General features: G+C 46.2%; 1 protein-coding gene across 2 annotated transcripts in view; it reads right to left on the bottom strand.

Annotated features, from left to right (window-relative positions):
- The window catches only part of LOC115147175 (AP-3 complex subunit beta-1-like), a 63079-nt gene that overhangs the window by 35200 nt on the left and 1571 nt on the right, over positions 1–26308 (bottom strand). For both annotated transcript variants that reach the window (XM_065004699.1, XM_065004698.1), the window contains exons 2-17: positions 18929–19004; positions 18613–18687; positions 16892–16987; positions 16191–16351; positions 16039–16105; positions 11692–11874; positions 10870–11025; positions 8844–8941; positions 8663–8717; positions 8177–8248; positions 8024–8086; positions 3846–3978; positions 2734–2843; positions 2435–2611; positions 1359–1545; positions 429–559 (exon numbers count right to left, since the gene is read on the bottom strand). In XM_065004699.1, coding sequence (XP_064860771.1) covers positions 429–559; positions 1359–1545; positions 2435–2611; positions 2734–2843; positions 3846–3978; positions 8024–8086; positions 8177–8248; positions 8663–8717; positions 8844–8941; positions 10870–11025; positions 11692–11874; positions 16039–16105; positions 16191–16351; positions 16892–16987; positions 18613–18687; positions 18929–19004 — 1840 coding nt within the window. The remainder of the gene's footprint in view (positions 1–428; positions 560–1358; positions 1546–2434; positions 2612–2733; positions 2844–3845; positions 3979–8023; positions 8087–8176; positions 8249–8662; positions 8718–8843; positions 8942–10869; positions 11026–11691; positions 11875–16038; positions 16106–16190; positions 16352–16891; positions 16988–18612; positions 18688–18928; positions 19005–26308) is intronic.

The raw sequence follows: 26308 nt of genomic DNA on the forward strand, positions 1-26308 counted from the left end.
TGAGCTTGTGTGGCCTAACAATTCGCGGCTGAGCTGTTGTTCCTAGATGTTTCCACTTCACAATAACAGCACTTACAGTTGACCGGGGCAGCTCTAGCAGGGCAGAAATTTGACCAACTGTTGGAAAGGTACCATCCTATGACAGTGTCACGTTGAAAGTCACTGAGCTCTTCAGTAAGGCCATTCTATTGCCAATGTTTGTCTATGGAGCTCCCATGGCTCTGTGCTCAATTTTATACACCTGTCAGCAACAGGTGTGGCTGAAATTGCAGAATCCACTAATTTGAAGGAGTGTCCACATACGCTTGTATTCATAGTGTATAAACACGGAGCTGTAATTAAAATGTCTGAATTGACCACGGCCACCCTTGGTGTAGGGCCTGGGTGATGAGCGGAAACGGGTAGTAGAAGTAAAGATGGATCCTTACCGGCTCAATCACCTCCACGTTCCTCACTGATTGGTCAGGAGCCACGGCAGGCCAATCAGAGAGCTCCAGGTAGCCGCTGGCTTTGGTGTTGATGGTGTGGGACAGCGTTCCCAACTGGTAACGATCACGGTCTGACAGAGAGAGAGGAGAAGACAGAGAGAGGGAGGAAGTAAAGGGTAGACAAAGAGAAGGGAAAATGTCAGAGGAGAAACATAATGAGTAACATTGGAGGAGGGAGAGGGGGTGAGAGGACGAAGGGGAAATGGTGGGGGTGGGGAGAAAAGAGGGACGAGAAACATAATGAGTAACATTGGAGGACGAGAAAGGGGTAGAGAAAGAGGCAGGGTCTCAATGTCACAGCAGTTCTCTCTCAATCAGCAGGACAGAGAGTAATTGGCATTAAACACTCTGAAATGTCACTGTATACACACACACACACACTGCTGTTTAATAAAGGGTCCAGGAGCCCACACGCACAAGAGTAAAACCATTCTCCCTCCCTAATGGTCAATATAGGAGGTGTAATCAGTCAAAGTGCCTGGGGAGGTCAGCCTTCTCTAACGAAACAGAGAGGGAGAAAAGAAATCAAGAGTTAAAAGGGTGAATATTAAGAATGACAGGAGTGGTAACGTTTTCCATAAACATCTAGTAGACGCAGAGACCACTGCAGAATAATAATGTTTCAGAGGCTGCTTCTGTCTTTCTCTCATCTGGATTCAAGTTAACTGTGTGTGTGTGTGTTATCTGCATCTCAAAGGTTATCATTAGCCAGGTAATAATTCACCCATCTCATCAGAGCCGGGAGAGAGAGAGAGGGAGAGGGCCCTGGACCCTCTGCCATTCACAGACTCACACCAGCATATTAAAAACACCCGTGTGTCTCCTAAAGGGCACCCTATTCCCTATTTAGTGCACTACTTCCAAAGGTACCTTTGTATGTGGACTCGAGGACGGGCGCCGGCTTGGGCGCCAGCAGGATGCGGCGGGCATATTTGCCGAGTGCACCGCTCTTCTCATTGGGCACGATGAGCTGGCGGATGAAGCGCGTGCGGTCTCTGATGTCATAGTTCTGGTCATATTTCCCCAGGTTCAAAATGTACTGGGTCAACAACTTGGTCTGGATGTTGGGAGAGAGAAGGAAGGAGGGGGAGAAGATGCCTCCAACATAAAAAAAAAGCAGCACATAGCTCCATTAAGGTAAAAGCTCATGAATCCGTATGGTGCTTCCTACTACATTTTCTTCATACAAACACACTGTTCTCCTCCAGTCTGCTCCCCCTCTCTAGCCGTATGAGTGACAACCTCTCTCTGTGCCAGGTGGGTTTATGGTCCGAGATGGGGAGCACTTGCCTTTAACATATATTATTCAGGGAGGTATAAAAACCAAGAGTTACGACCCCAGAAGGTCGACATTATACCACTCTCTCACACCTCCCTATTTCTTCACCCCCCCCCTTTTTTTTTTACCTCTTCCCTCCCAGCCCTCTCTCTTCCCTCCCACCATCCCACTCTCTTCCCTCCCACCATCCCACTCTCTTCCCTCCCACCATCCCACTCTCTTCCCTCCCACCATCCCACTCTCTTCCCTCCCACCATCCCACTCTCTTCCCTCCCACCATCCCACTCTCTTCCCTCCCAATCTCTCTGAAACATTAGCAAGGGGAAAGAGGTCTAATAACATGCTCATTTGAGGCGGCAGCATCTGCAGTGTGGTCATAAACCCAGCCTGGCCGCCATAATGCTCTGCATCCGATAGAACGGATCTGTAGTTACCAAACAGAGGCAAGGCAATGGCACGACGCGCAACGTTAAAGCTTGCACTTAAGGAAGTGGGGAAAATTCAATTGCGGGAGACAAATAACAAGAAACTGGAGGCTAATGACGTTGTTTACTTCCATGACAATAACAGTTGAATAAGATGAATTATGTTAGGGCAGAATAACGCTGCGACGTGTACTGCCGACTCGACTGTTCGGTGTACCTACTGTTAGAGTAGGCTAACGTACCTGTTTGGAGTTGGTGAGGTAGAGTTTGGCAGCCAGGTTGACAGTCTGCAGCTTGACGATGTCCTCCTCGGAGGTGAAGCTCTTGGCCATCTTGCGGAGGACGTCGGGGGCGATCTGAGGGACCCTCTCACAGTACTCCCCCATCAGCCACAGGATGCTGGCCCGTGCCATCGGCACCTTGACACAAAAGAGGGGTTAGTCTGTTTTTTTTTGGGGGGGGGGGGGGGGGCATTTTGAGTCCCGACTCGCTCGGGCGCAAGAGCAAGTACACAGACGCACTGAGGTCGCGGTAGACGTACAGCGATGTTGTCGAAGAGCTTGGCCATGTGTTTGATGATGTCACTGTGCTGGGTGGGCTGGGTCTGGAGAAGCTTCTTGATGACCACCACGCTCTCAGCCACCACCGTCTCTGTGAGGAGACGATACATTTCCATTTCAAAATGTAACTAAATGTAATCAAAAAATGTAATATATACGAAATCCCCCAAAAGTAATTATTTATCATGAGAAGGGCCATAAACAGTTACTAGTTATTGTTTGTGGCCCTCATGATAAATCATTACTTTTGGGGGATTGTTGCTGCACACTCAAAAGGTTAAAATCTCACCTTTCTGGTAATTTTTTAAATAAATTGCTGAGGTGTAGTCACTTGAGGACACAAGCTGAAGTACACAGTACCAGCATAATAAAAATGAAATATTGTATATGATGTATTGCCTATTCAACAAAAGTATGAAAAAGGCGTGAAATTACATTTACTATATATAGTATAATCAATTTATAAAATTACTAACTATAAGATTTCACCTTCCTTATAACTGTAAAATACATGTTTGTATATTGTGTTAGAGAAAACGTGCATAAAATTTGCAAAACATCTGCCCCCATCGCGTCTCCCAGAGCTCTAGCTTAGCTTCCTAAACTCGTTAGGGACTCACCTTTCATCTCCTATTAATCTTGTCCCTGACAAAAAAAAAAAGCTACAGCTACAAAACCAATCTCTCCTGCTGCGTTAGGGTGTAAGGATTCCAGGCATATGCAGTGTTAGTGGCTGTGAAGTAGGATTCAGCCAGGTGTTGGACAGTGTTGTCAGATGTCACCACCTTGCTTCACACAGGCAGAAGAGACATAATCCTCTGTCCATGAGAATCAGGGCTACCGCTCAATGCAAGCCACTTCAAGCTATGGTGTCCAAATATCCATTTAGAACAAATACTACCAGAACCACGCAAGTGCCTCAAACTGGAGACTTCGCATCTAAGAGGTTAAAACAATATATACAAAAGAGAGGGGTTTGACACATATATCCAACTATGAACCGGAGCTGGACAAAGACACACGATCGACTGATTCTCTGGACAAAGAGAACCAATCAGTCGATCGATCAATCAATCGGTCAATGGTTCCGTACCGTCTCGGTTGGAGAGCAGCAGCACCAGTCCTTGGAGGCAGGTGTCTGTCACCTCAGAGATGTTGGTGGCACACCTGCCGATGGCCTGGATGGTACCGGCTGCAAACTGCTTGTCTTGGCTCTTCACATAAGTCTGTTCAAATCAAAGCACAAGGTGGAGCCATTCATTGTATCTAAAAAGGCGATAATATATGTGGAACCGCTGCCAGTGACTGAAAAGGATATTGAGAGAGAGAGAGAGAGTAACAGAATCAGAGAGAGAGAATGTTAGAGATCATCAAAACGAGACAGAATGCAACATCAGACAAAAAAAGTTTCTGAAAAATGGTTTGATAATGAATGTAAAACAATTAGAAAACACCTAAGACAAATGTTAAATGAAAAACATAAGCAGCAAAACAACCCAGAGCTACGATATGAATACTTTGAAACAGTATAAACATATACTGAAAAGCAAGAAATTGAATTATACCAACAAGACACGATGAAATTGACAACGTAAATTTACCAAAATCAGTTCTTGGACATGTGGAACCATTTAAGCACGACAAAGCCACAAGAATTAGCCATACAAGATGTAGGAATTTGGAAAACATACTTTGATAATCTATACAAAAACATCCCACAAAAAGACTTACAACAGAACCAATTAGATATTAAAGAAAAATTGAACTTCCTTGAATCAGTCATTAAAAACAACCAAATTCCATTAGATTACCCAATAACCCAACAAAAACTAAATGAAAAGCTCAAATCTATAAAATCAAATAAGGCTTGTGGTCTAGATAACATCAGAAATGAAATGCTGAAAAAGAGCACACCTGAGTTGCAAAATGCTGTGCTTAAATTGTTCAACATGGTTTTAACTTCTGGCTGTAACCAGGGGCTCATCTCCCCGATCCACAAAAGTGGAGACAAATCAGACCCCAATAATTACAGGAGAATTTGCGTAAACAGCAACTTGGGAAAGGTTTTCTGTAGCATTTTGAATTCAAGAATTCAAACCTTTCTTCAAGAAAAAAATGTATTAAGTAAACATCAAATTGGCTTTCTCCCTAACCATCGCACTACTGACCACACGAATTAGTAAACACGTCCACCAAAAAAAAAAAAAAAAAAGAGGGCAACATTTTTGCTTGCTTTATTGACTTTAAAAAAGCATTTGATTATATTTGTCAGGAAGGGTTATTCCACAAAATTCTCCAAAGTGGGCTTGGTGGTAAGGTGTATGACTTAATAAAATGTGTGTGCAATAAAAATCAAAAACCAAAGAACAGAATTATTTTCACAATGTCGAGGTGTGAGACAAGGCTGCAGTTTGAGTCCAAATCTGTTCAACATTTATAATCAATGAATTAGCAGACTTGTTGGACCATTCTCCAGCGCCAGGACTCACACTATTTGACACAGAGGTGAAATACCTGCTATATGCTGATGGTATTTCTATCACCAACCAAAGAAGGTCTTCAACAGAACCTTAATATTCTAGAGCAATATTGCCATAATTGGGCCCTGGCAGTAAATTGACAAAAAACGCAAATCATGATTTTCCCCCAAAAACATGTCAGATGGACAAATATAAATTCACCCTGAACAACACCATAATTGAACACACTAAAAATCAAACCTACCTTGGTCTGACCATATCTGCATCGGGGAACTTTAATATGGCAGTGAATGCACTCAAAGAAAAAGCTCGCAGAGCATTGTATGCAATAAAAATGAAATTATTCAAAATCAACATCCCAATTAGAATTTGAACCAAAATATGTGACAGTGTAATCCTACCAATAGGTTTGGGGGCCACTCAATAAACTGGACTTTAAAATGTGGGACAAACATCCAATTGAAGCCCTACAATGCAGAATTCTGTCAGAAAATTCTACTAATCCAGAGAAATACACCAACTAATGCATGTAGGGCAGAATTGGGCCGTTTTCCAGTAATAATGAAAACACAGAAAAGATCATTAAAATTTTGGCTACATCTAAATTCAAGTCCAAATTCAAGTCTGCAATTTAAAGCACTTCAAACCCAAGAGCTGAGCTCAGAAACGAGCCCTCTCAGTCAGCTGGTGTTGGACCTCACCAACAAGGCTGACACAAGCACTGCTTCAAAAGAATTCCAATAAGCTAAATCATGAACCAATCAAAGGAATCATATTTACAATACTGGAAAAACGAAACAAAATCCCAAAGCTGACTAAACTGCTATCTGACCCTAAACAGAGAATATGAATTGGCTGATTATCTCTACTCTGTCAGAGATACGAAGCAGAGACAGATCCTTACCAAGTACAGGCTGAGTGACCACCTGGCAATAGAAACTGGCAGACATAAAAAGACATGGCTACCCAAAGAGGAGCGTGTATGTGGTCACTGCATGACAGGGGAGGTAGAGACAGAGATTCACTTTATCCTTTACTGTGATAAATATTCCTCACAGAGAGATTCATTATTCACAGAAATGACTACATTTATATTCCAAATGTTTACAAATTGAACCCAGAGGAAAAACTAAAAATACTCATGGGCGAAGGAGCAATGGCTCCTCTTGCAACCAAATATGCATTTGCCTGCCATAGGGACACTGAATAATAACATCTGCATAGTAAGCAGTAACTTACTTATTATTACCATTATTGTTACTACTATTATTATTATTATTATTGTTGTTGTTGATGATCATTCCAAATACACACTAAAATAACACATCCTAGATCTGAATGAATAAAATATTCTTATTAAATACTTTTTTCTTTACATAGTTGAATGTGCCGACAACAAAATCACACAAAAATGATCAATGGAAATCAAATTTATCAACTCATGGAGGTCTGGATTTGGAGTCACACACAAAATTAAAGTGGAAAACCACACTACAGGCTGATCCAACTTTGATGTAATGTCCTTAAAACAAGTCAAAATGAGGCTCAGTAGTGTGTGTGGCCTCCACGTGCCTGTATGACCTCCCTACAACGCCTGGGCATGCTCCTGATGAGGTGGCGGATGGTCTCCTGAGGGATCTCCTCCCAGACCAGGACTAAAGCATCCGCCAACTCCTGGACAGTCTGTGGTGCAACGTGGCGTTGGTGGATGGAGCGAGACATGATGTCCCAGATGTGCTCAATTGGATCTCATCTCAGGCTACCTCTGGCGAGCACACGGAGGGCTGTGCGCCCCCCCCCAAAGAAATACTACCCCACACCATGACTGACCCACCGCCAAACCGGTCATGCCGGAGGATGTTGCAGGCAGCCGAACGTTCTCCACGGCGTCTCCAGACGGTCACGTCCTCAGTGTGAACCTGCTTTCATCTGTGAAGAGCACAGAGTGCCAGTGGCGAATTTGCCAATCTTGGTGTTCTCTGGCAAATGCCAAACGTCCTGCACGGTGTTGGGCTGTAAGCACAACCCCCACCTGTGGACGTCGGGCCCTCATACCACCCTCATGGAGTCTGTTCCTGACTGTTTGAGCAGACACATGCGCATTTGTGGCCTGCTGGAGGTCATTTTGCAGGGCTCTGGCAGTGCTCCTCCTGCTCCTCCTTGCACAAAGGCGGAGGTAGCGGTCCTGCTGCTGGGTTGTTGCCCTCCTACGGCCTCCTCCACGTCTCCTGATGTACTGGCCTGTCTCCTGGCAGCGCCTCCATGCTCTGGACACTACGCTGACAGACACAGCAAACCTTCTTGCCACAGCTCGCATTGATGTTCCATCCTGGATGAGCTGCACTACCTGAGCCACTTGTGTGAGTTGTAGACTCAGTCTCATGCTACCACTAGAGTGAAAGCACCGCCAGCATTCAAAAGTGACCAAAACATCAGCCAGGAAGCATAGGAACTGAGAAATGGTCTGTGGTCCCCACCTGCAGAACCACTCCTTTATTGGGGATGTCTTGCTAAATGCCTATAATTGCCACCTGTTGTCTATTCCATTTGCACAACAGCATGTGAAATTTATTGTCAAATCAGTGTTGCTTCCTAAGTGGACAGTTTGATTTCACAGAAGTGTGATTGACTTAGAGTTACATTGTGTTGTTTAAGTGTTCCCATTATTTTTTTGAGCAGTGTATATTGTATACATTGTTGCTTTGGCAATATTGACAATGTTTTTCATGCCAATAAAGCAGCTTGAATTTGAGACAGAATGTAACCCAGAGAGAGAGAGACAGAGACTTACCTGGAACTCTCTAAGGATGGTTGAGATGTTGGCTTCGTTGGCCAGGCTGGTCAAGATCTCCAGCTGGGGAGACAAGATGGGTCTGATCACACACTCCTGACCTCATCTCACAGTTTACTTTTACATCCGCTTGGTCATCACGAGGGAGCTTACCTTGAGCGATTTGATGTGAGTGGCATCTGTGGATCTCACATAGAAACTCTTCATGTAAGGTTCAAACATGCCCTGGCGGGGAGAACATAAAACCATAATGATACTTCATAATATAAAAAAGGCAGAGGCCGCGGGATTGGATTAAACTGCCCGGCTCCGCCCACCGCTTTGTAATACTGCAATGTTATTCGTTCAAAACCGACGGAAAAGTTCGCCCAACTGAAGTCAGCAGTCCACATCGTCACAATCGTGACGTTTACAACAGACAAAATGCGTGCAACATGGTCGACCATGCCGTTTATAACCACAGACGACGGGAGAGAATGGTCTCTCCTCTGAGCAGTACGTCTGGCGATGAAGGTACGGTGGTTAAGCTCTCGAGGCGTCCAGACAATCCGGTCACGCAGCCACTCCGATAGTAAAACAGTAACACAAAACCATTATCTGTCCCGCAGCTGAAGAGAGGAGCCATGTTTAGAGCCTTACCTTCCTCTGGATAGACATGGTGGCGATGTTCTGTAACACAACGTACTGCACCTCTCTGACAGGGAGAGACAGAGGGGAAACATTATGGGGTGCCCTTTCTTTGTCCTCACAACAGAGACACACAGAGAGGGAGAGAGAAGAGAAAGAAAAAAAAAACGCAACGAGAGGGGTTGGGGTGTACCTGTGGCTTCGGAGCAGTCTGACCAGTGACTTGGTGATGACGCCGACCTCGTGTTTAGGAGCCAGGTGCCAGTACAGCTGAGCTACTGACACCACCACCTGAAACGACAGACGTCAACAGGTTTTTCCTCCCTCTAACATGGCCCTTCGAGCCTCAAATACAGGCGGTTGTTTCTCAACTCCAGTCATGCCCCTATCTAGCCTGGTCCCAGTTGAATTTGTGCCGTCTTGCCGAGTCCTGTGGTCATTGTCACGCTATTGTTTGGCGTCACAGACCCTAGGATTCGGCAAGACGATACACACAGACCTGGGATCAGGCAGTGCTGTATCTCCTCCTCGTGTAGGACGGGTCTTTCATCCTCCATCAGGACACAAAGCTCTTTAAAAAGCTCCATATATCAAATAGCAACAACAAAGTCAAGCGTTTTTTTGTAATGTGAGGAATTGTCATTTGGAAGGTGACAGACAGCCAGAGTAAGGACTGAGGAGTCACATTTGGAAGGTGACAGACAGCCAGAGTAAGGACTGAGGAGTCACATTTGGAAGGTGTAAGGACTGAGGGAGTCACATTTGGAAGGTGACAGACAGCCAGAGTAAGGACTGAGGAGTCACATTTGGAAGGTGACAGACAGCCAGAGTAAGGACTGAGGAGTCACATTTGGAAGGTGACAGACAGCCAGAGTAAGGACTGAGGGAGTCACATTTGGAAGGTGACAGACAGCCAGAGTAAGGACTGAGGAGTCACATTTGGAAGGTAACAGACAGCCAGAGTAAGGACTGAGGAGTCACATTTGGAAGGTAACAGACAGCCAGAGTAAGGACTGAGGGAGTCACATTTGGAAGGTAACAGACAGCCAGAGTAAGGACTGAGGGAGTCACATTTGGAAGGTGACAGACAGCCAGAGTAAGGACTGAGGGAGTCACATTTGGAAGGTAACAGACAGCCAGAGTAAGGACTGAGGAGTCACATTTGGAAGGTGACAGACAGCCAGAGTAAGGACTGAGGAGTCACATTTGGAAGGTGACAGACAGCAAGGACTGAGGAGTCACATTTGGAAGGTAACAGACAGCCAGAGTAAGGACTGAGGAGTCACATTTGGAAGGTGACAGACAGCCAGAGTAAGGACTGAGGGAGTCACATTTGGAAGGTAACAGACAGCCAGAGTAAGGACTGAGGAGTCACATTTGGAAGGTAACAGACAGCCAGAGTAAGGACTGAGGAGTCACATTTGGAAGGTAACAGACAGCCAGAGTAAGGACTGAGGAGTCACATTTGGAAGGTGACAGACAGCCAGAGTAAGGACTGAGGAGTCACATTTGGAAGGTGACAGACAGCAAGGACTGAGGAGTCACATTTGGAAGGTAACAGACAGCCAGAGTAAGGACTGAGGAGTCACATTTGGAAGGTGACAGACAGCCAGAGTAAGGACTGAGGAGTCACATTTGGAAGGTGACAGACAGCCAGAGTAAGGACTGAGGAGTCACATTTGGAAGGTGACAGACAGCCAGAGTAAGGACTGAAGAGTCACATTTGGAAGGTGACAGACAGCCAGAGTAAGGACTGAAGAGTCACATTTGGAAGGTGACAGACAGCCAGAGTAAGGACTGAGGAGTCACATTTGGAAGACGTGACGGTACGGCGGAGGGCCGCATCGCGTTCTCTCTGTTAAAAGGACAAAACATGTCACATTTTAAAATCAACATGCTCATTTGGGACCATTTTTCCTCCCGTTGCTACACTGCCGCACAGACCTTAAGTCTCCTGGGTGATGGAGACCTGCTCAGTGTGTGTGTGTGTGTGTGTGCAGCATCAGTGGTGGCGCAGCCTCGGTTCCGGAGACAGCTGTGTGGAAGGAGTGACAACAGAACCCCATGCTCAGACGCCTTCATCAAGGCTGCCTGTATCTCTCACAGCCAGCAGGTTCAACAGCGGTCAACACTGGATGCGTGTGTGTTTATGCATCGGTTTGTGAGAGAGTCTCGGACCAGTGTGCTTCAGAGCAGTGTGTGTGTGTGGTGAGACTCACGGCAGTGTTTCTACTCTGTAGTAGAGGCTTGGTGTTCCTCAGAAGCAGTCTGTGGTCAGGGTCCATCACGTAGGACTTCTTTTCGTCCCCATTTTTCGTCTTTTTCTCATCAGACTCATAGAACGCCGTCTCACTGTTCTCATCAAACAGACCGTCCTGAAACACACACACACACGCGCGTCTTTCATTCTGTTATTCACCGCATACATGCCAACGCCAGCTGGCCAACCCAAACCAGATGCATACGCACACCTAGAAGTTGCTTGCAGGTGTGTTGGAGAAGTGCGCTCGCTAACTATCACTTTTTTAACCGCGCTAACGTTTTGCTCCTCTGACCTTCGTCAAGTAACGACAAAACAGATGGATACTGACAGCACATCTTGCGTAGGGTTGCTTTGTTCATTATTGAAATAACTTAATAGTAAACAATAAAACACACTGACAAATGTCTCCTTTTTTAAAACACACTGACAAATGTCTTTTTTGATGAATTTACTATAGGCTATATTTCACTCGTCACACTGAAGCAATAATGACATTATTACTTCAGTGTTGATGTCTGATAGATATCCGGCGTTTAGTCCCTAACTGAGCCCTTTCCTTGTTCGCTGATGAGACGTTCAAGAGAAGCACTACATCTCAATCATCTCAAATCTAAATGAAAAAAAAAAAAAGTTCATTAGCGCTCACGCCACACGACGCCGTTCTGACACAAACCACTTATTCGCCACCCTCGCTCCCCATCTCGCACCTCTTTCCACAGGCTGGTGCGCTGTGTCAACCTGACCCCCCCCCGCCATCTTTCTTCCTCCCATCTCTCACCTCTTTCCAGGGGCTGGTGAACTGCGTCCTGGCGTAGCGGGTCAACATGGTGATGATGACCACCTGACCCCACTCCTCCACGTCCACCAGCAGGTTGCAGAGTTTACGGTAGTTCTTATGGATCAGGTCAATACGGTCGGGACACACTTCCTCAAAGGCCATCACCACGCTGCCCGCTACCAGCTATAGGGGGAAACGTTGGGTTACTGCAGGGCTAGAGTAAAAGCCTGCACACCCAGTAACTCTCAGGATCCAACTTGGGCAGCCCTGCTTTAGCCTGAGACCATTGTCTGTGTATTCTTATTTTACAATGACGGCCTACCAAAAGGCCTGGTTACGTCTTGGTTAGAAAGACAGTGTACTTCATGATCTAAGAGCAAGAATTTTGTTTATGAACAGTTAGCTATAATCTAAGAGCAAGGCACCAAACAGGAGAGGAGTAACTGGGTGGAAAATTACCACATTTAAAGTCTTTACTGAACAAATCTAATTTTGGATCACCATGGCAAAAGGCATCCTTCTAAATCGCCCACACACACCCAAAACATTTCACCACAGACTTTTAATTTTTCCTTCAGCTCATAACTAATTGAATGTTCTATTCATGAGACAAGAGAAAGGGGGAAATGGGAGAATGGAGGGGAGAGAGGGAGGAAAGGGAGGCAATCAAGTACATTTTATTGGGAGAAAAATCCATTTGTCTGGTCCGTGTTCTATTCCTGTAGCGCTGCTGGCTGGCAGACTGACTGATTGACATGGCTGTGTATTAATATGCAAACAGCATTAACGCAGAGAGGCGAGGGGGGACAAGGAAGGAGTCGGCGAGGAGAGGGGTAGCGGAATCCGGTCTCTCCCATTAGAACAGACTGGCCCCTGGTGGCCCCTGTGGAAACCCTGTACATTTACCCATCATCCATGCCGTGCAGCTGCATTGATTGCGTAGGTGTGTGCGCGTATGCGTTTGAGGCCCTCTGACAACTGGGGAGCTGGGAACCCGAAGCGCTAATCATTCAACAATCTGGACAGCTTTAGGGAGTAGGCTTCTAAATGACTGGTAAAAACCATAGAAAAAGGTGTGAGGTAAAATACGTGTTTGGAATTAGCCTAACTTTGCAACCAAAATTACATTAAAAAAATACATTAAAAAAAACAAGCTGTTCGTTAAAAAAAACAAAACATGGGCGAAACAAATCAAAACCGAGGCATTGTTTAAACACTTGGTTTAGCAAGCAATTAAGAAACCTCATATAAGCAGAGTTTAACGGATGTGCTTGTGGTTTATAATTGGAAAGGGGCCTAGTTGGGAAATGTATGTGTGGCTTTTAATTGTCATGCACAGCGCGGTTGGTCTCAGAACTAACAGATGCTTGATGTAAAGTTCCAACTCCGCAAACCTCATCTAGTGCATAGCCCTTATATTGGAGTAAAGTACTGACCGGAATGAACAGGAACTGTGCCTGTGTGCATCAATGGATACACAGAGGTTCCTAGTATCTCAGCCTTGTGTTGTTGCCTTCGACATCTGTCTCTCTCTCTCAGCCTATTACAGTGTCTCTGGGCCTGCCTCCGCCTCTTTGTGCATTATCCCTCCCTCCCCCATCTTCCTCTCAACTTCCCCCATTAGACGCAGGTAAACTACACGCGCCATCAACAAAACTGACACCCCAATCTATGGAGTCCACAACCCTCCCTCCCCCACCCTCCCCCATCCACTTCCACCCTATTATCTCCACTACGTGACAAGCCAGTAATGGAAAAATCACACTAAGCAAATGGTTCCTCTAATAACAATACATTTCGTATAAAATTATGAAGGGCCCAAACCATTTCCTTGCATCTATTTTGTCATGAATTCTAATTAGGGCGCCAGGGAGGCGGCGAGTGCTGGGTCATCACGCCAGAGACGGCGCGCCGCCTTGATTGATGGCACGGCGCAGGGTCGGTCGGCCTACCCTCCCTGCCTTCGCTCTATCCTCTCCCCCTTTTCCATCTCCTCCCTCCTCTTTCTCTTAAATGAATGGGCATCCCACCTAGCCTCTAATCATACCACACACACACACTCCTCCCTGTTCTCATTTCAATTTTGCAGGAGGTGCAGGGAGAGGCAGGGCGGCGGGATGGGAGGGATCGATCATTTATCTTGTAATGGCTGGATAATAGATCCATCACAGTAAAACAGCTGCACAACCTCCTGTGTTGTGTTCCCCCTCCCCTTCTCTTACCACCATCCTGTCTTTAACCAGGGGTGTCACACTAATTTGGCGTAAAGGGGCCATCACCGTTCAGGCCAATGTCACGAAGGCAACAACAGAGACAGCCAAATATATTTTTTATCTCTCCCCAAATATACTTACATTGTAACATACCCAACATAACTGACTTCACCACCTGGGTGATAATTCTTATTTTTTACAAAGTACAATCATTTCTAATAAGCGTGGAGGCTAGTTTTGGGGCACAGGTAGGGGACACGGATGGTGGTAGGCCACACTTGGCCCCTGGGCTGCATGTTTGGGACACCTCAGCTTTATATACTGCCCTAGACACTCATGGGGGCACAGTCCATATCTACATGGTCAGCCTGTGATTCTCACTCTCCAGAATGATAGCAACTTCCTATCTCAAAGTGAAGGGGGAATATAAGCTTAAAGCTTTATTTTTCCTCCAGGCCAAATAAATAAAAAGCCTAGTCTGCCAAGTGTATATTGTATGACATCTTGTGTAAATGCACTTCAAATAAAGTTTGATTTGAAATACTACTGTGGGATGAACGGTGATAAAACAGGTAATTCGAGGCATTTGTAAAATACATTCAAAGATGGTTCTTATGATGCTCTGGTCAAGATAAAGTGAATTTTATCCATATAAATGCAGATGTCCTTTGAATAGCAGGACAAACACAACACGATAGATCACCGACAGAAAGCAAAGAGCTAAAACTGGCAGTAAATAAATTGGTATAGAAGCTCTCTGAAATTCTAATAACAAATCATAACACACAAAAATATATATATATATATAAAAATACTTCAAAAAAAAAAAAAAAGACATTAGCATTCCGGTCTTATTAATCTTTTTCTTCCAGTCCAAAACACAGTGCACGGACTTGTGTGACTGTGCCCTTTGTCGGTGTCCCCCAGCCAGCCAGCCTCATTGAGAGAGTGTTTCAATGGGGAGAAATCATCCATCTTCGTTAGTGACTGAAGCTAAATATGCTATGCATCTGGTCCTGCCCCCCCCCCCCCCCCTTAGTGCTACGGGTTATTTTATATAATGAGAGATGCATGCAATGAATAACTAATTGCGATAGAGAGACCGTGTATGGCTTGTATTTACTAACATGCACAGGGCATTCTATATGCTAACTTCAGCACGTGCACAATTTACATTATTTTAACTAGCCTTTATGGGAGCGTATGCATTTATAGTGACCTTCTGGAGAATATGCACCATCTATTAGCCTAATAATGGAAGGAGACGCTGTATTTGTGTTTCAAACACTGGAGTTGGAGAATGCCATCAGGCTAATCTAGGAGAAAAAATAACTTGGCCTTAGAAAGCAAATTAAGGTGACACCAGCATCAGTGAGAGAATGCCTTTCTAAATCGACAGTTAACTAGGAGCATCTGAAGATGTGTGGATTTAAGTGGGCGCTAACAAAGCATGGCATTGGTGAATGAGCTGAGAGAGAGAGGAGAGAGTGAGAGGGGCGATGGGGGGGGGGGAACTGTTCTGTTGGACTGGACTACCCTCTGGTGGCTTGTTGGGAGTACTGCACCTAGTAGACCAGTGACGTCATGGATTTGGTTTGAATGAATGCATTGAGTAAGGACTGACTGCTGAACCTGTCTGATATCAAATGAATGAAATAGATGAAAACTGATTCAGATTGAATACAATTTAATCCATCCTTATTACTGCTTTGTTCATATCACGCGGTCTCCACTGCTGGGAAAAACATCTGTGGGGAAACACTGGTGGTAAAGTCGGGGAGGGGGCCCTCTTGGCACCAGAGACAAAATGTTGCTGTTTTAAACCTCATTTCCTGCAATTCTACATATTCTGCCATGGCTTATGTCATGTTCTTACACCATCTGAGTGACTCAAATAATGAGGGCCCCCCATGTAATGAAATTTGGGGAATTTTAGATTCTCCCTGACAGTCTACTTTTTATTACGGTGATCTTTAGTCTCAAAGATAATCTTGTAAAAAAATATATATAAATGTCATAGCTCCCTTATCTTTCTACACACGTTAGAGTCTGGTTTTTAGTCATTTATGTTTTCAATGAAAACATGTGACCGTCCCAAAACTTATATGGATTAGCTGGAGCTGGTTTTACTCACAGTGCTTTTGTCCTTCAGCAATTTATCAATGACTTCTATCAGGTGTTCCTTCTGATCTGGATCCAGGCTAAGGAGAAGGAAAGGTTTGAGTCAACTCCCAGTTCCATTGCTTTACACACACACACACACACACATACACACGCACACACAACCTGTAGAGTTTCTGGATGGCGTGGGCAGATGTTTTCCTGACGTAAGGGGACATGTCGGAGGCAGCCTCCTTGATGGCCAGCATCATGATGGGAACGATGATGGGGACTCTGATACTGGACAGAACCCTCAGAGCACTGGCTCTGATCAGCTGGTTAGGGTCCTGGTAGAGGACAGATGGGGGGGGGGGGATAAGGATTATCTTAACACACATTCACGAGTGCACACACACACACTTCTGCAAAGATGTACACAATGAGACAGAATGAGGAGAGTAAAAGAAAAAAAGAGACAGAGACAGAAATCTCATGTGGTTTGGGTTAAGAGATACTGAAGACATGATACAGTACCACACACACACACACACAGGGAGGAAGTGAAGCATGGTGTAGAGCTAGCAGGGGCTGAAATGGGTTTTCCAGCTCTGGGTCCTGAGACACATCAGGGTGACGGGGTGGGCTGTCTAAAAACACAACTCTGTTGTCCACAGAACTTACAGAGAGACAGACAGCCTCTCTTTAAATGGCTCAATAGCCCTACACACACACACACACACACACACACACCGTTATACACGTACATACCAAACATGACACTTTATTTCAAGACCTGTATGAGTGTGTGGGAATTCAAAATGGTAAAACACAAAAGAAAAACAGTCTGCATCAAAGCCTGCTGTGCACACACACACCACATGTGTTACCTTGAGGGCCCTCTGAAAGGTGCTGATGGACAGTAGAGCCAGGTCCTGCTGCTCCTCTGCATACCTCACCAGGTACACATACACCAACTTCTTCAGCTGGAACACACACACACACACACATACGTTGAATTTAGTGAAGAAATCCAAAGTCTATAGATTCACTTTTGGGTTGAGCTCAGTACACATTCCAAATGGTTTCGGTAACACTATTCTTTGACACAGTGGAGAGAATGAGGCTTTGGCTCGACCTCGGATGTATTTCTTGGGCTGGTTGTTTTAGAGGGGGGGGGGGAAGCAGAGGTTGAAAGTGTTCCTGTTGGATATTATTAGTCTGGATGGCATGTCGTTTCGGGGAGAGCAGAGAATGAGCTAAAATGTTTTATTTGACTTCAGGATGTTTCTGTTTGCCTTCGTCCCCCTCCTCGCTCCTCACACGTAGCGGAGACTGAGCTAATATTTGTCCAGTGTCCGACTGAGTTAAAAAGGATACTTTGTGATTTTGGCAATGAGTAGGAATGAGTGCAGTCCCCACACTCCTCCTGCCAGCTCCTTCGTCTACTTCCAGAGGCAGATCAACTTGTGGATACCATTTTAATGTCTCCAAGTCTAGACTCCAGTATGAAGGAAGTTGCTAACTAGCGCAACTGCTAACTAGCGTTAGCGCAACGACTGGAAGTCCTATGGGCGTCTTGCCAGATGCGCCATACACTTCCGGCCATTGCGCTGACGGCAGTTAGCGTCGGCTCACGAAACGACCTCGTACTTCCTTCGTACTGGACAGTCACAGACGCATACAAATGGCATCCACAAGTGGATCGGATTCTGGTGGATGTAGATAAAGGACCCGGCAACATCTCTAAGTATCCCTTTTAAAGGTTGGCCCTGGTTCACTTCAGTGTTATTCGGCGTACAGCTGTGGTTTTCAATCATCATTGCTGTGATTAGTGGGTGAATTAACATCATTACTGAGTCTAAGAGGGGACATAACCCATCTGGCCTTGTCTGAGGGGAATCACTTATCAAAAACGTTGCAGAAAATAGATGCTCAAAATGAGGAATAGTAATCAAATATGCTAATGATTTCATTTCCATTATTTGATCAGTTATCAAACACCAATAACCATTCTCCATATAGCCCTCCATCCCGCTCACACACACCTCAGGGCTTTCAAGTCTCAGGTTGTTGTTGCTAGCGCTGGTTGTAAGTAAACAAAGCATCCTGATATTAAATCACACGAGTCCGTCAATACTCTGTGTCCTCCAGTGCTGCTTTCTGATTAGAGACAATCAATAACACACAGCACAGCAGCAGAGAGGGGGGGAGGGACGACAAGAGAGACAGAGTGACTGAGCTGCCCGCAGAGAGGTGAGGACAGAGAGAGCATGAGAGAGAGAGCCACAGCGAGGGACCTAGCACTACCCTAGCATCTGGTGTGTGTGAAGGGAGAGAGAGAGAGGAGACGTGGCCACAGGCTCTCCTCTGCCAATTACCCCCACCCACATGTTCCAGTTCCCTACCATGGGCTGCCCTGCCACACACACACACATGCCACACACACACACACACCTCACAGGCTGCCCCTCATACAGCCTGTTTATTCTGCTGATCAATATTACCAGGCAGTGGTTCGGTGGTCTCCTCCTGGCAGTGGGAGGGACCTCATCCGTCTCGTCTTCGATAGAATCTACTAAACGTTATGCAAACAGAATGGAACTCATACCTCTATGTTCTTACTGGCCACGTTCTTCACCACAGCTGGGAACAGCTCGGAGGCATTCTTCCCCTTGGCGATCAGCTGTGGACACAACATCCCCCGCATGTTCAACAGTATTCAATGTGTTGTTAACACTGCACATACAATATACCACAGCAATGAACCGCACTGTAAATTACACAATTGTTCACCAATTCTTCAAAATGAGGAATTTACAAATTGGCCTAATTTCATTGAGACGGGAACACCAAAGTACACTCTGAACTGAGAATGCACTGCACTCCTCAGGCCTGGAATGTGTGTGTGTGCAGGTGGTGCTCACCGCAATGATCCTCTTCATGGCGTCCAGTTTGAGTGAGTCCTTATTGCTCTCCAGCATCTCTTTAAGGTCATCATTCCTGGTGGAGAGGAGAACGAGATCAGAACATGTGCTGCAGGCTATTTAATATCACCACACTGCTTTTTCATTCTGTATAGCGGACGGCCTTCTTTACACCTGAGAACTTCCACCGGGGTAGCCAAGAGCTCTTACACTTCCACCGGGGTAGCCAAGAACTCTACACTTCCACCGGGGTAGCCAAGAGCTCTACACTTCCACCGGGGTAGCCAAGAGCTCTACACTTCCACCGGGGTAGCCAAGAGCTCTACACTTCCACCGGGGTAGCCAAGAGCTCTTACACTTCCACCGGGGTAGCCAAGAACTCTACACTTCCACCGGGGTAGCCAAGAGCTCTACACTTCCACCGGGGTAGCCAAGAGCTCTTACACTTCCACCGGGGTAGCCAAGAACTCTACACTTCCACCGGGAGGAAATTCATGAGGCTAAATGAATTGAAGAACGTCATCGAATTGGGACTGGAAAACTGTGGTACACTTATAACAGAGATTTGAGTCATTTGATTAAATTACAATCCTATCGCACAAAAAAGAAGATATGCAGCCTGACTTGATCGATCTCCAGCTGTGTCCTTGGTGGGAGACAGGCCAAAGGTCTGCCAAGACTCAGACTAATACTGATCTATGGAGAGCATTATGTCCTGCATTAAACTTGGCTCCTGCTAGAACCTCTCCGCAATAGAACAGCCATTTTCAAGAGAGAGTAGCTTACACATACCGGTAGGAGAACCAGTCTAGTTTCATCAACGTCAAACGACTGCAAGGGAAAAAAATACAGGGTCTCAAATGACCTATTTTCTTAGGATACTCTTCCACACGGTCTACGATGCTCAAACTATCAACAACCGCTTCAACAATTCATCCCTTTACTGTACCGCCACACACAAGCGGACGCATTCAAAATATCACAGCATTGCTATGGAAACACCTTCAACCTGGAGAACAAGCAGAATCTCACATGATGTTAACCCAGCCAGGCCTACACGGCCCTTACCCTTCCACAGAAGAATGTGAAGCCACACAGCAGGTCATTGATTGTAGAGAGAGAGAGAGAGAGAGAGAGAGAGACAGAGAAAGGGTTCTGGCCACTCAATGAGAGAGGTATGGTCAGAGAGAGAGAGAGACGGAGAAATGGTTCTGGTCACTCAATGAGAGAGGTACGGTCAGAGAGAGAGAGACGGAGAAAGGGTTCTGGCCACTCAATGAGAGAGGTACGGTCAGAGAGAGAGAGACGGAGAAAGGGTTCTGGCCACTCAATGAGAGAGGTACGGTCAGAGAGAGAGAGAGACGGAGAAAGGGTTCTGGCCACTCAATGAGAGAGGTACGGTCAGAGAGAGAGAGACGGAGAAAGGGTTCTGGCCACTCAATGAGAGAGGTACGGTCAGAGAGAGAGAGAGACGGAGAAAGGGTTCTGGCCACTCAATGAGAGAGGTACGGTCAGAGAGAGAGACGGAGAAAGGGTTCTGGCCACTCAATGAGAGAGGTACGGTCAGAGAGAGAGAGACGGAGAAAGGGTTCTGGCCACTTAATGAGAGAGGTACGGTCAGAGAGAGAGAGAGACGGAGAAAGGGTTCTGGCCACTCAATGAGAGAGGTACGGTCAGAGAGAGAGACGGAGAAAGGGTTCTGGCCACTCAATGAGAGAGGTACGGTCAGAGAGAGAGAGACTGAGAAAGGGTTCTGGCCACTCAATGAGAGAGGTACGGTCAGAGAGAGAGAGACGGAGAAAGGGTTCTGGCCACTCAATGAGAGAGGTACGGTCAGAGAGAGAGAGACTGAGAAAGGGTTCTGGCCACTCAATGAGAGAGGTACGGTCAGAGAGAGAGACGGAGAAAGGGTTCTGGCCACTCAATGAGAGAGGTACGGTCAGAGAGAGAGACGGAGAAAGGGTTCTGGCCACTCAATGAGAGAGGTACGGTCAGAGAGAGAGAGACGGAGAAAGGGTTCTGGCCACTCAATGAGAGAGGTACGGTCAGAGAGAGAGAGACGGAGAAAGGGTTCTGGCCACTCAATGAGAGAGGTACGGTCAGAGAGAGAGAAAAAATGTTTTTTGCATCAGAATGGAGTGTTGGGTTCAACAACACACCAGGCAGATGTTTCACATTGAACAACATGAGAAGAATGGGTAGAGAGCGAATGAAAAACACAAATTAACCATATTGGGAGTTGTTGCCAGGCGCAGAGAAAAGAAAGTCACTCACGATAATGTCACAATCAATAATCAGCTAGAGAGATGAGGAAACTAGGCAAGTTCGTAAACTTGAAAAGACACACACAAAGCATGTGATCAGATACTTCTGTAGAGTACCGTTTGGTGGGTGTCTCATCGCGGCCTCCATTGGCGTGCGTGAGGGTGCTGCTCCTCCTGGCGAAGTTCGGTCTTTAAGGTGAGCTGGACATTCTCAGCAGACACCAGAGCTGTCCTCACAGTCCCCGCGATTCCACACGCAAACGTTTCCCCGACTGTCAGCTGGCTGTAACGTCCGCGGTGGCTACTTCCCTCCAACCCGCTTTTGCCCTTCACAGACAGTTCATAACTGCCACAGCATCTACAGGCCAGTCTTCCTCACTCCCCTCTCTGTCCGTCTTCCTCGCTCCCCTCTCTGTCCGTCTTCCTCTCTCTGTCAGTCTTCCTCTCTCTGTCCGTCTTCCTCGCTCTGTCAGTCTTCCTCGCTCTGTCCGTCTTCCTCGCCCCTCTCTCCGTCCGTCTTCCTCGCCCTCTCTCCGTCCGTCTTCCTCGCTCCTCTCTCCGTCCGTCTTCCTCGCTCCTCTCTCCGTCCGTCTTCCTCGCTCCTCTCTCCGTCCGTCTTCCTCGCTCCTCTCTCCGTCCGTCTTCCTCGCTCCTCTCTCCGTCCGTCTTCCTCGCTCCTCTCTCCGTCCGTCTTCCTCGCTCCTCTCTCCGTCCGTCTTCCTCGCTCCTCTCTCCGTCCGTCTTCCTCGCTCCTCTCTCCGTCCGTCTTCCTCGCTCCTCTCTCCGTCCGTCTTCCTCGCTCCTCTCTCCGTCCGTCTTCCTCGCTCCTCTCTCCGTCCGTCTTCCTCGCTCCTCTCTCCGTCCGTCTTCCTCGCTCCTCTCTCCGTCCGTCTTCCTCGCTCTTCTCTCTGTCCGTCTTCCTCGCTCCTCTCTCTGTCCGTCTTCCTCGCTCCTCTCTCAGCTGATAAGCGGAGTCACAGGATGCCCTCGCCGCTGGCTAAAACTCCGGCCCTCGCCCTGGCCATCCAGTTATACCCGCGAGTCCACATTTCCTGACTGTCAGCTGGTTGTAACGTTCCCTGTGGCTACTTCCCTCCAACCCGCTTTTGCCCTTCACAGGCAGCGACCAACTGTAGTGGTCACAGGATACCCATTCTGCCGGCTAATGATCTAGCATTAGTGGTTCTGCTACACACGCAGACAGACACTACACATGCTCTCTATGGTATGCTCTCTCCCTCTCTGTAAATTGAAGCTGTGACTGACAGCACCTTCTCCTTAAATCTCAAGTATCAGGCTTTAAAGCAATTAAGAGCCCACCACATCCTTAGCGCTAAGATGATAACAGGAGTGGCAAGATGAAGTGGCCCTCTTTTAAAATGGCTACTAGTAGGCTTTGACTCGTCATTGCTTGTAAATGCAATCCAGAGCCGGGTTGAGGTTTCCTGCCTGATGGATCTGTAGCTCTTGGACAGGGGCTACTTTCTCCTTCTCTCCTCTGACCGTACTGTAGTTCTCTGCGTCTGTGTGTAGCTGGGTGGTAGTTTGGTTCTCTCTGCCTGTGGCCACTTCCTCCAGGGGAAACGGGAGGGCCTTATCGGCCTCGGGGTAAACAGTGAGCAGCTTTCACCACCTCTTTTTATTTTATTTTTATTTCACCTTTATTTAACCAGGTAGGCTAGTTGAGAACAAGTTCTCATTTGCAACTGCGACCTGGCCAAGATAAAGCATAGCAGTGTGAACAGACAACACAGAGTTACACATGGAGTAAACAATTAACAAGTCAATAACACAGTAGAAAAAAAAATGGGCAGTCTATATACAATGTGTGCAAAAGGCATGAGGTAGGCGAATAATACAATTTTGCAGATTAACACTGGGGTGATAAATGATCAGATGGTCATGTACAGGTAGAGATATTGGTGTGCAAAAGAGCAGAAAAGTAAATAAAAAAATAAAAAAAACAGTATAAAAACAGTATGGGAATGAGGTAGGTGAAAATGGGTGGGCTATTTACCAATAGACTATGTACAGCTGCAGCGATCGGTTAGCTGCTCGGATAGCTGATGTTTGAAGTTGGTGAGGGAGATAAAAGTCTCCAACTTCAGCGATTTTTGCAGTTCGTTCCAGTCACAGGCAGCAGAGTACTGGAACGAAAGGCGGCCAAATGAGGTGTTGGCTTTAGGGATGATCAGTGAGATACACCTGCTGGAGCGTGTGCTACGGATGGGTGTTGCCATTGTGACCAGTGAACTGAGATAAGGCGGAGCTTTACCTAGCATGGACTTGTAGATGACCTGGAGCCAGTGGGTCTGGCGACGAATATGTAGCGAGGGCCAGCCGACTAGAGCATACAAGTCGCAGTGGTGGGTGGTATAAGGTGCTTTGGTGACAAAACGAATGGCACTATGATAGACTGCATCCAGTTTGTTGAGTAGACTGTTGGAAGCCATTTTGTAGACCTCTGTCCACAGCACAATGCTTCACGTCTGCCCAGTGCCCTTCAAGGGCCAACAGAAGAACCACACAGAGTTACAACGACACCCAGACAACTCTACATGTCTCTCTTCATGTTTAAAACCAGCCTAGTCTCTTTTTCCAGGTTTTCAAGACTGGCAAGCAAGTCTACAACCAACCAGCCCGGGAAGTCATTCATTCACATAACGACCAGTAGGATAAAGCACTGTAAACAGCTCCAATCAGCTGACTGTATTTAGCCTACTACCGTCTGCCATGTCCTCTAGTGTTTATAACCAGGATGATAATGTTGTGAGACATGGCTCAGTTGATATAGGCCCAACACATAATCTGACATCACATGGAGGCCCTATAAAAAACATGGGAAACTGAACCGCAGTGAAATAACACGGCGCTTTAGGAAGCAGCTGATCACTTGGGGACAACCAGCCAGTCACATGTTGCTGTGCTTCTGTCAGGGCAAGAGCAGTAGAGTGGACCGTGAGGTAACAAGAGCCCAGCCAATACTGGATCATCTACAGGAACGTGACTTAGACCCCGACTGTGTCACATGACATTATCCAAACAGCAAACAGACTGTGGTTTCATTTCATTGGAGAAAGCTGACTAGCATAAAAAGGCCAGCTATAGATATCTTTAGGAGCAAGAAAGTGCAAGAGAGGGTTAAGGTTACAGCCATTAAAATGCACGTAACGCAACGTTGACGATAGCTTCATTTAAAAAGAAAACATAAAAACTCGCATCAGGGCTTCGCTGCTTTCTGACTTACCATTCAAGTCTGCCATCTAGTGTTATGGTGCAAAAACAGCGTGGATAGAGAACTACACAGAGCAACATATTCTCAGAAATCAACCCCATGATCACTGTGTTCACAACCCTCCAGACGAGCTTCAATGCCATACAACTCTCCTTCCGTGGCCTCCAATTGCTCTTAAATACAAGTAAAACTAAATGCATGCTCTTCAACCGATCGCTACCTGCACCTGCCCGCCTGTCCAACATCACTACTCTGGACGGCTCTGACTTAGAATACGTGGACAACTACAAATACTTAGGTGTCTGGTTAGACTATAAACTCTCCTTCCAGACCCATATCAAACATCTCCAATCCAAAGTTAAATCTAGAATTGGCTTCCTATTTCACAACAAAGCATCCTTCACTCATGCTAACAAACGTACCCTTGTAAAACTGACCACCCTACCAATCCTCCTCGACTTCGGCGATGTCATTTACAAAATAGCCTCCAATACCCTACTCAACAAATTGGATCACAGTGCAATCCGTTTTGTCACCAAAGCCCCATATACTACCCACCATTGGGACCTGTACGCTCTCGTTGGCTGGCCCTCGCTTCATACTCTTCGCCAAACCCACTGGCTCCATGTCATCTACAAGACCCTGCTAGGTAAAGTCCCCCCTTATCTCAGCTCGCTGGTCACCATAGCATCTCCCACCTGTAGCACACGCTCCAGCAGGTATATCTCTCTAGTCACCCCCAAAACCAATTCTTTCTTTGGCCGCCGCTCCTTCCAGTTCTCTGCTGCCAATGACTGGAACGAACTACAAAAATCTCTGAAACTGGAAACACTTATCTCCCTCACTAGCTTTAAGCACCAACTGTCAGAGCAACTCACAGATTACTGCACCTGTACATAGCCCACCTATAATTTAGCCCAAACAACTACCTCTTTCCCTACTGTATTTATTTTGCTCCTTTGCACCCCATTATTTTTATTTCTACTTTGCACATTCTTCCACTGCAAATCTACCATTCCAGTGTTTTACTTGCTATATTGTATTTACTTTGCCACCATGGCCTTTTTTTTGCCTTTACCTCCCTTATCTCACCTCATTTGCTCACATCGTATATAGACTTGTTTATACTGTATGTTTGTTTTACTCCATGTGTAACTCTGGGTCGTTGTATGTGTCGACCTGCTTTGCTTTATCTTGGCCAGGTCGCAATTGTAAATGAGAACTTGTTCTCAACTTGCCTACCTGGTTAAATAAAGGCGAAATAAATCAAATAAATAAAATTCCTGAAGAAATAATAGGATTGAACGGTGGTACCCAATATGATAAAAAATAAATTTAAAAAACTCCACCTACCCTTACACGAGCCACGTGGGACTACTGGGTTGATTTCATAAACAATGCAGTGCAACAAACAATGCAATCAGTCAGACTTGAGTTTGGGGAGTACAGAACAACAAAACTCTTCATTTGAACACTATAATATAAAGGGAATTAGGCTCATGGTGAATATAGAGCGAGTGAATTTATGAATGCCTGACAAAAGCCTAGATTATGTTAAGATGTGATACTGATCGGACAGACTCCCTACTAGATCTCATAGTAAAGCCGAGGCATTGTGTGTCATAGTTTGTGTGTGGACAGTGGAATCATTCACACCCCTCAAGCCCGGCAGGCTCCAGCAGCCCAACCAAGACTCATCTAGTCTCCATTACCAGACCTGGCCTACTGGCCCTGCCTCGCTGCTGAACAGACCAACCATCTGATCATGTGAGAGGATTTAAGAGATTGACTTAGGGCCAAACCACGTTCAAATATTAGGCTGACGCAAGTCACTGCTCGACGGTGCCAGAGATGGTTGAAAGTGTTCTTCTGGCCGCTGCT

Source organism: Oncorhynchus nerka, linkage group LG19, assembly GCF_034236695.1.
Source record: "Oncorhynchus nerka isolate Pitt River linkage group LG19, Oner_Uvic_2.0, whole genome shotgun sequence".
Classification (NCBI taxonomy): Eukaryota; Metazoa; Chordata; class Actinopteri; order Salmoniformes; family Salmonidae; genus Oncorhynchus; species Oncorhynchus nerka.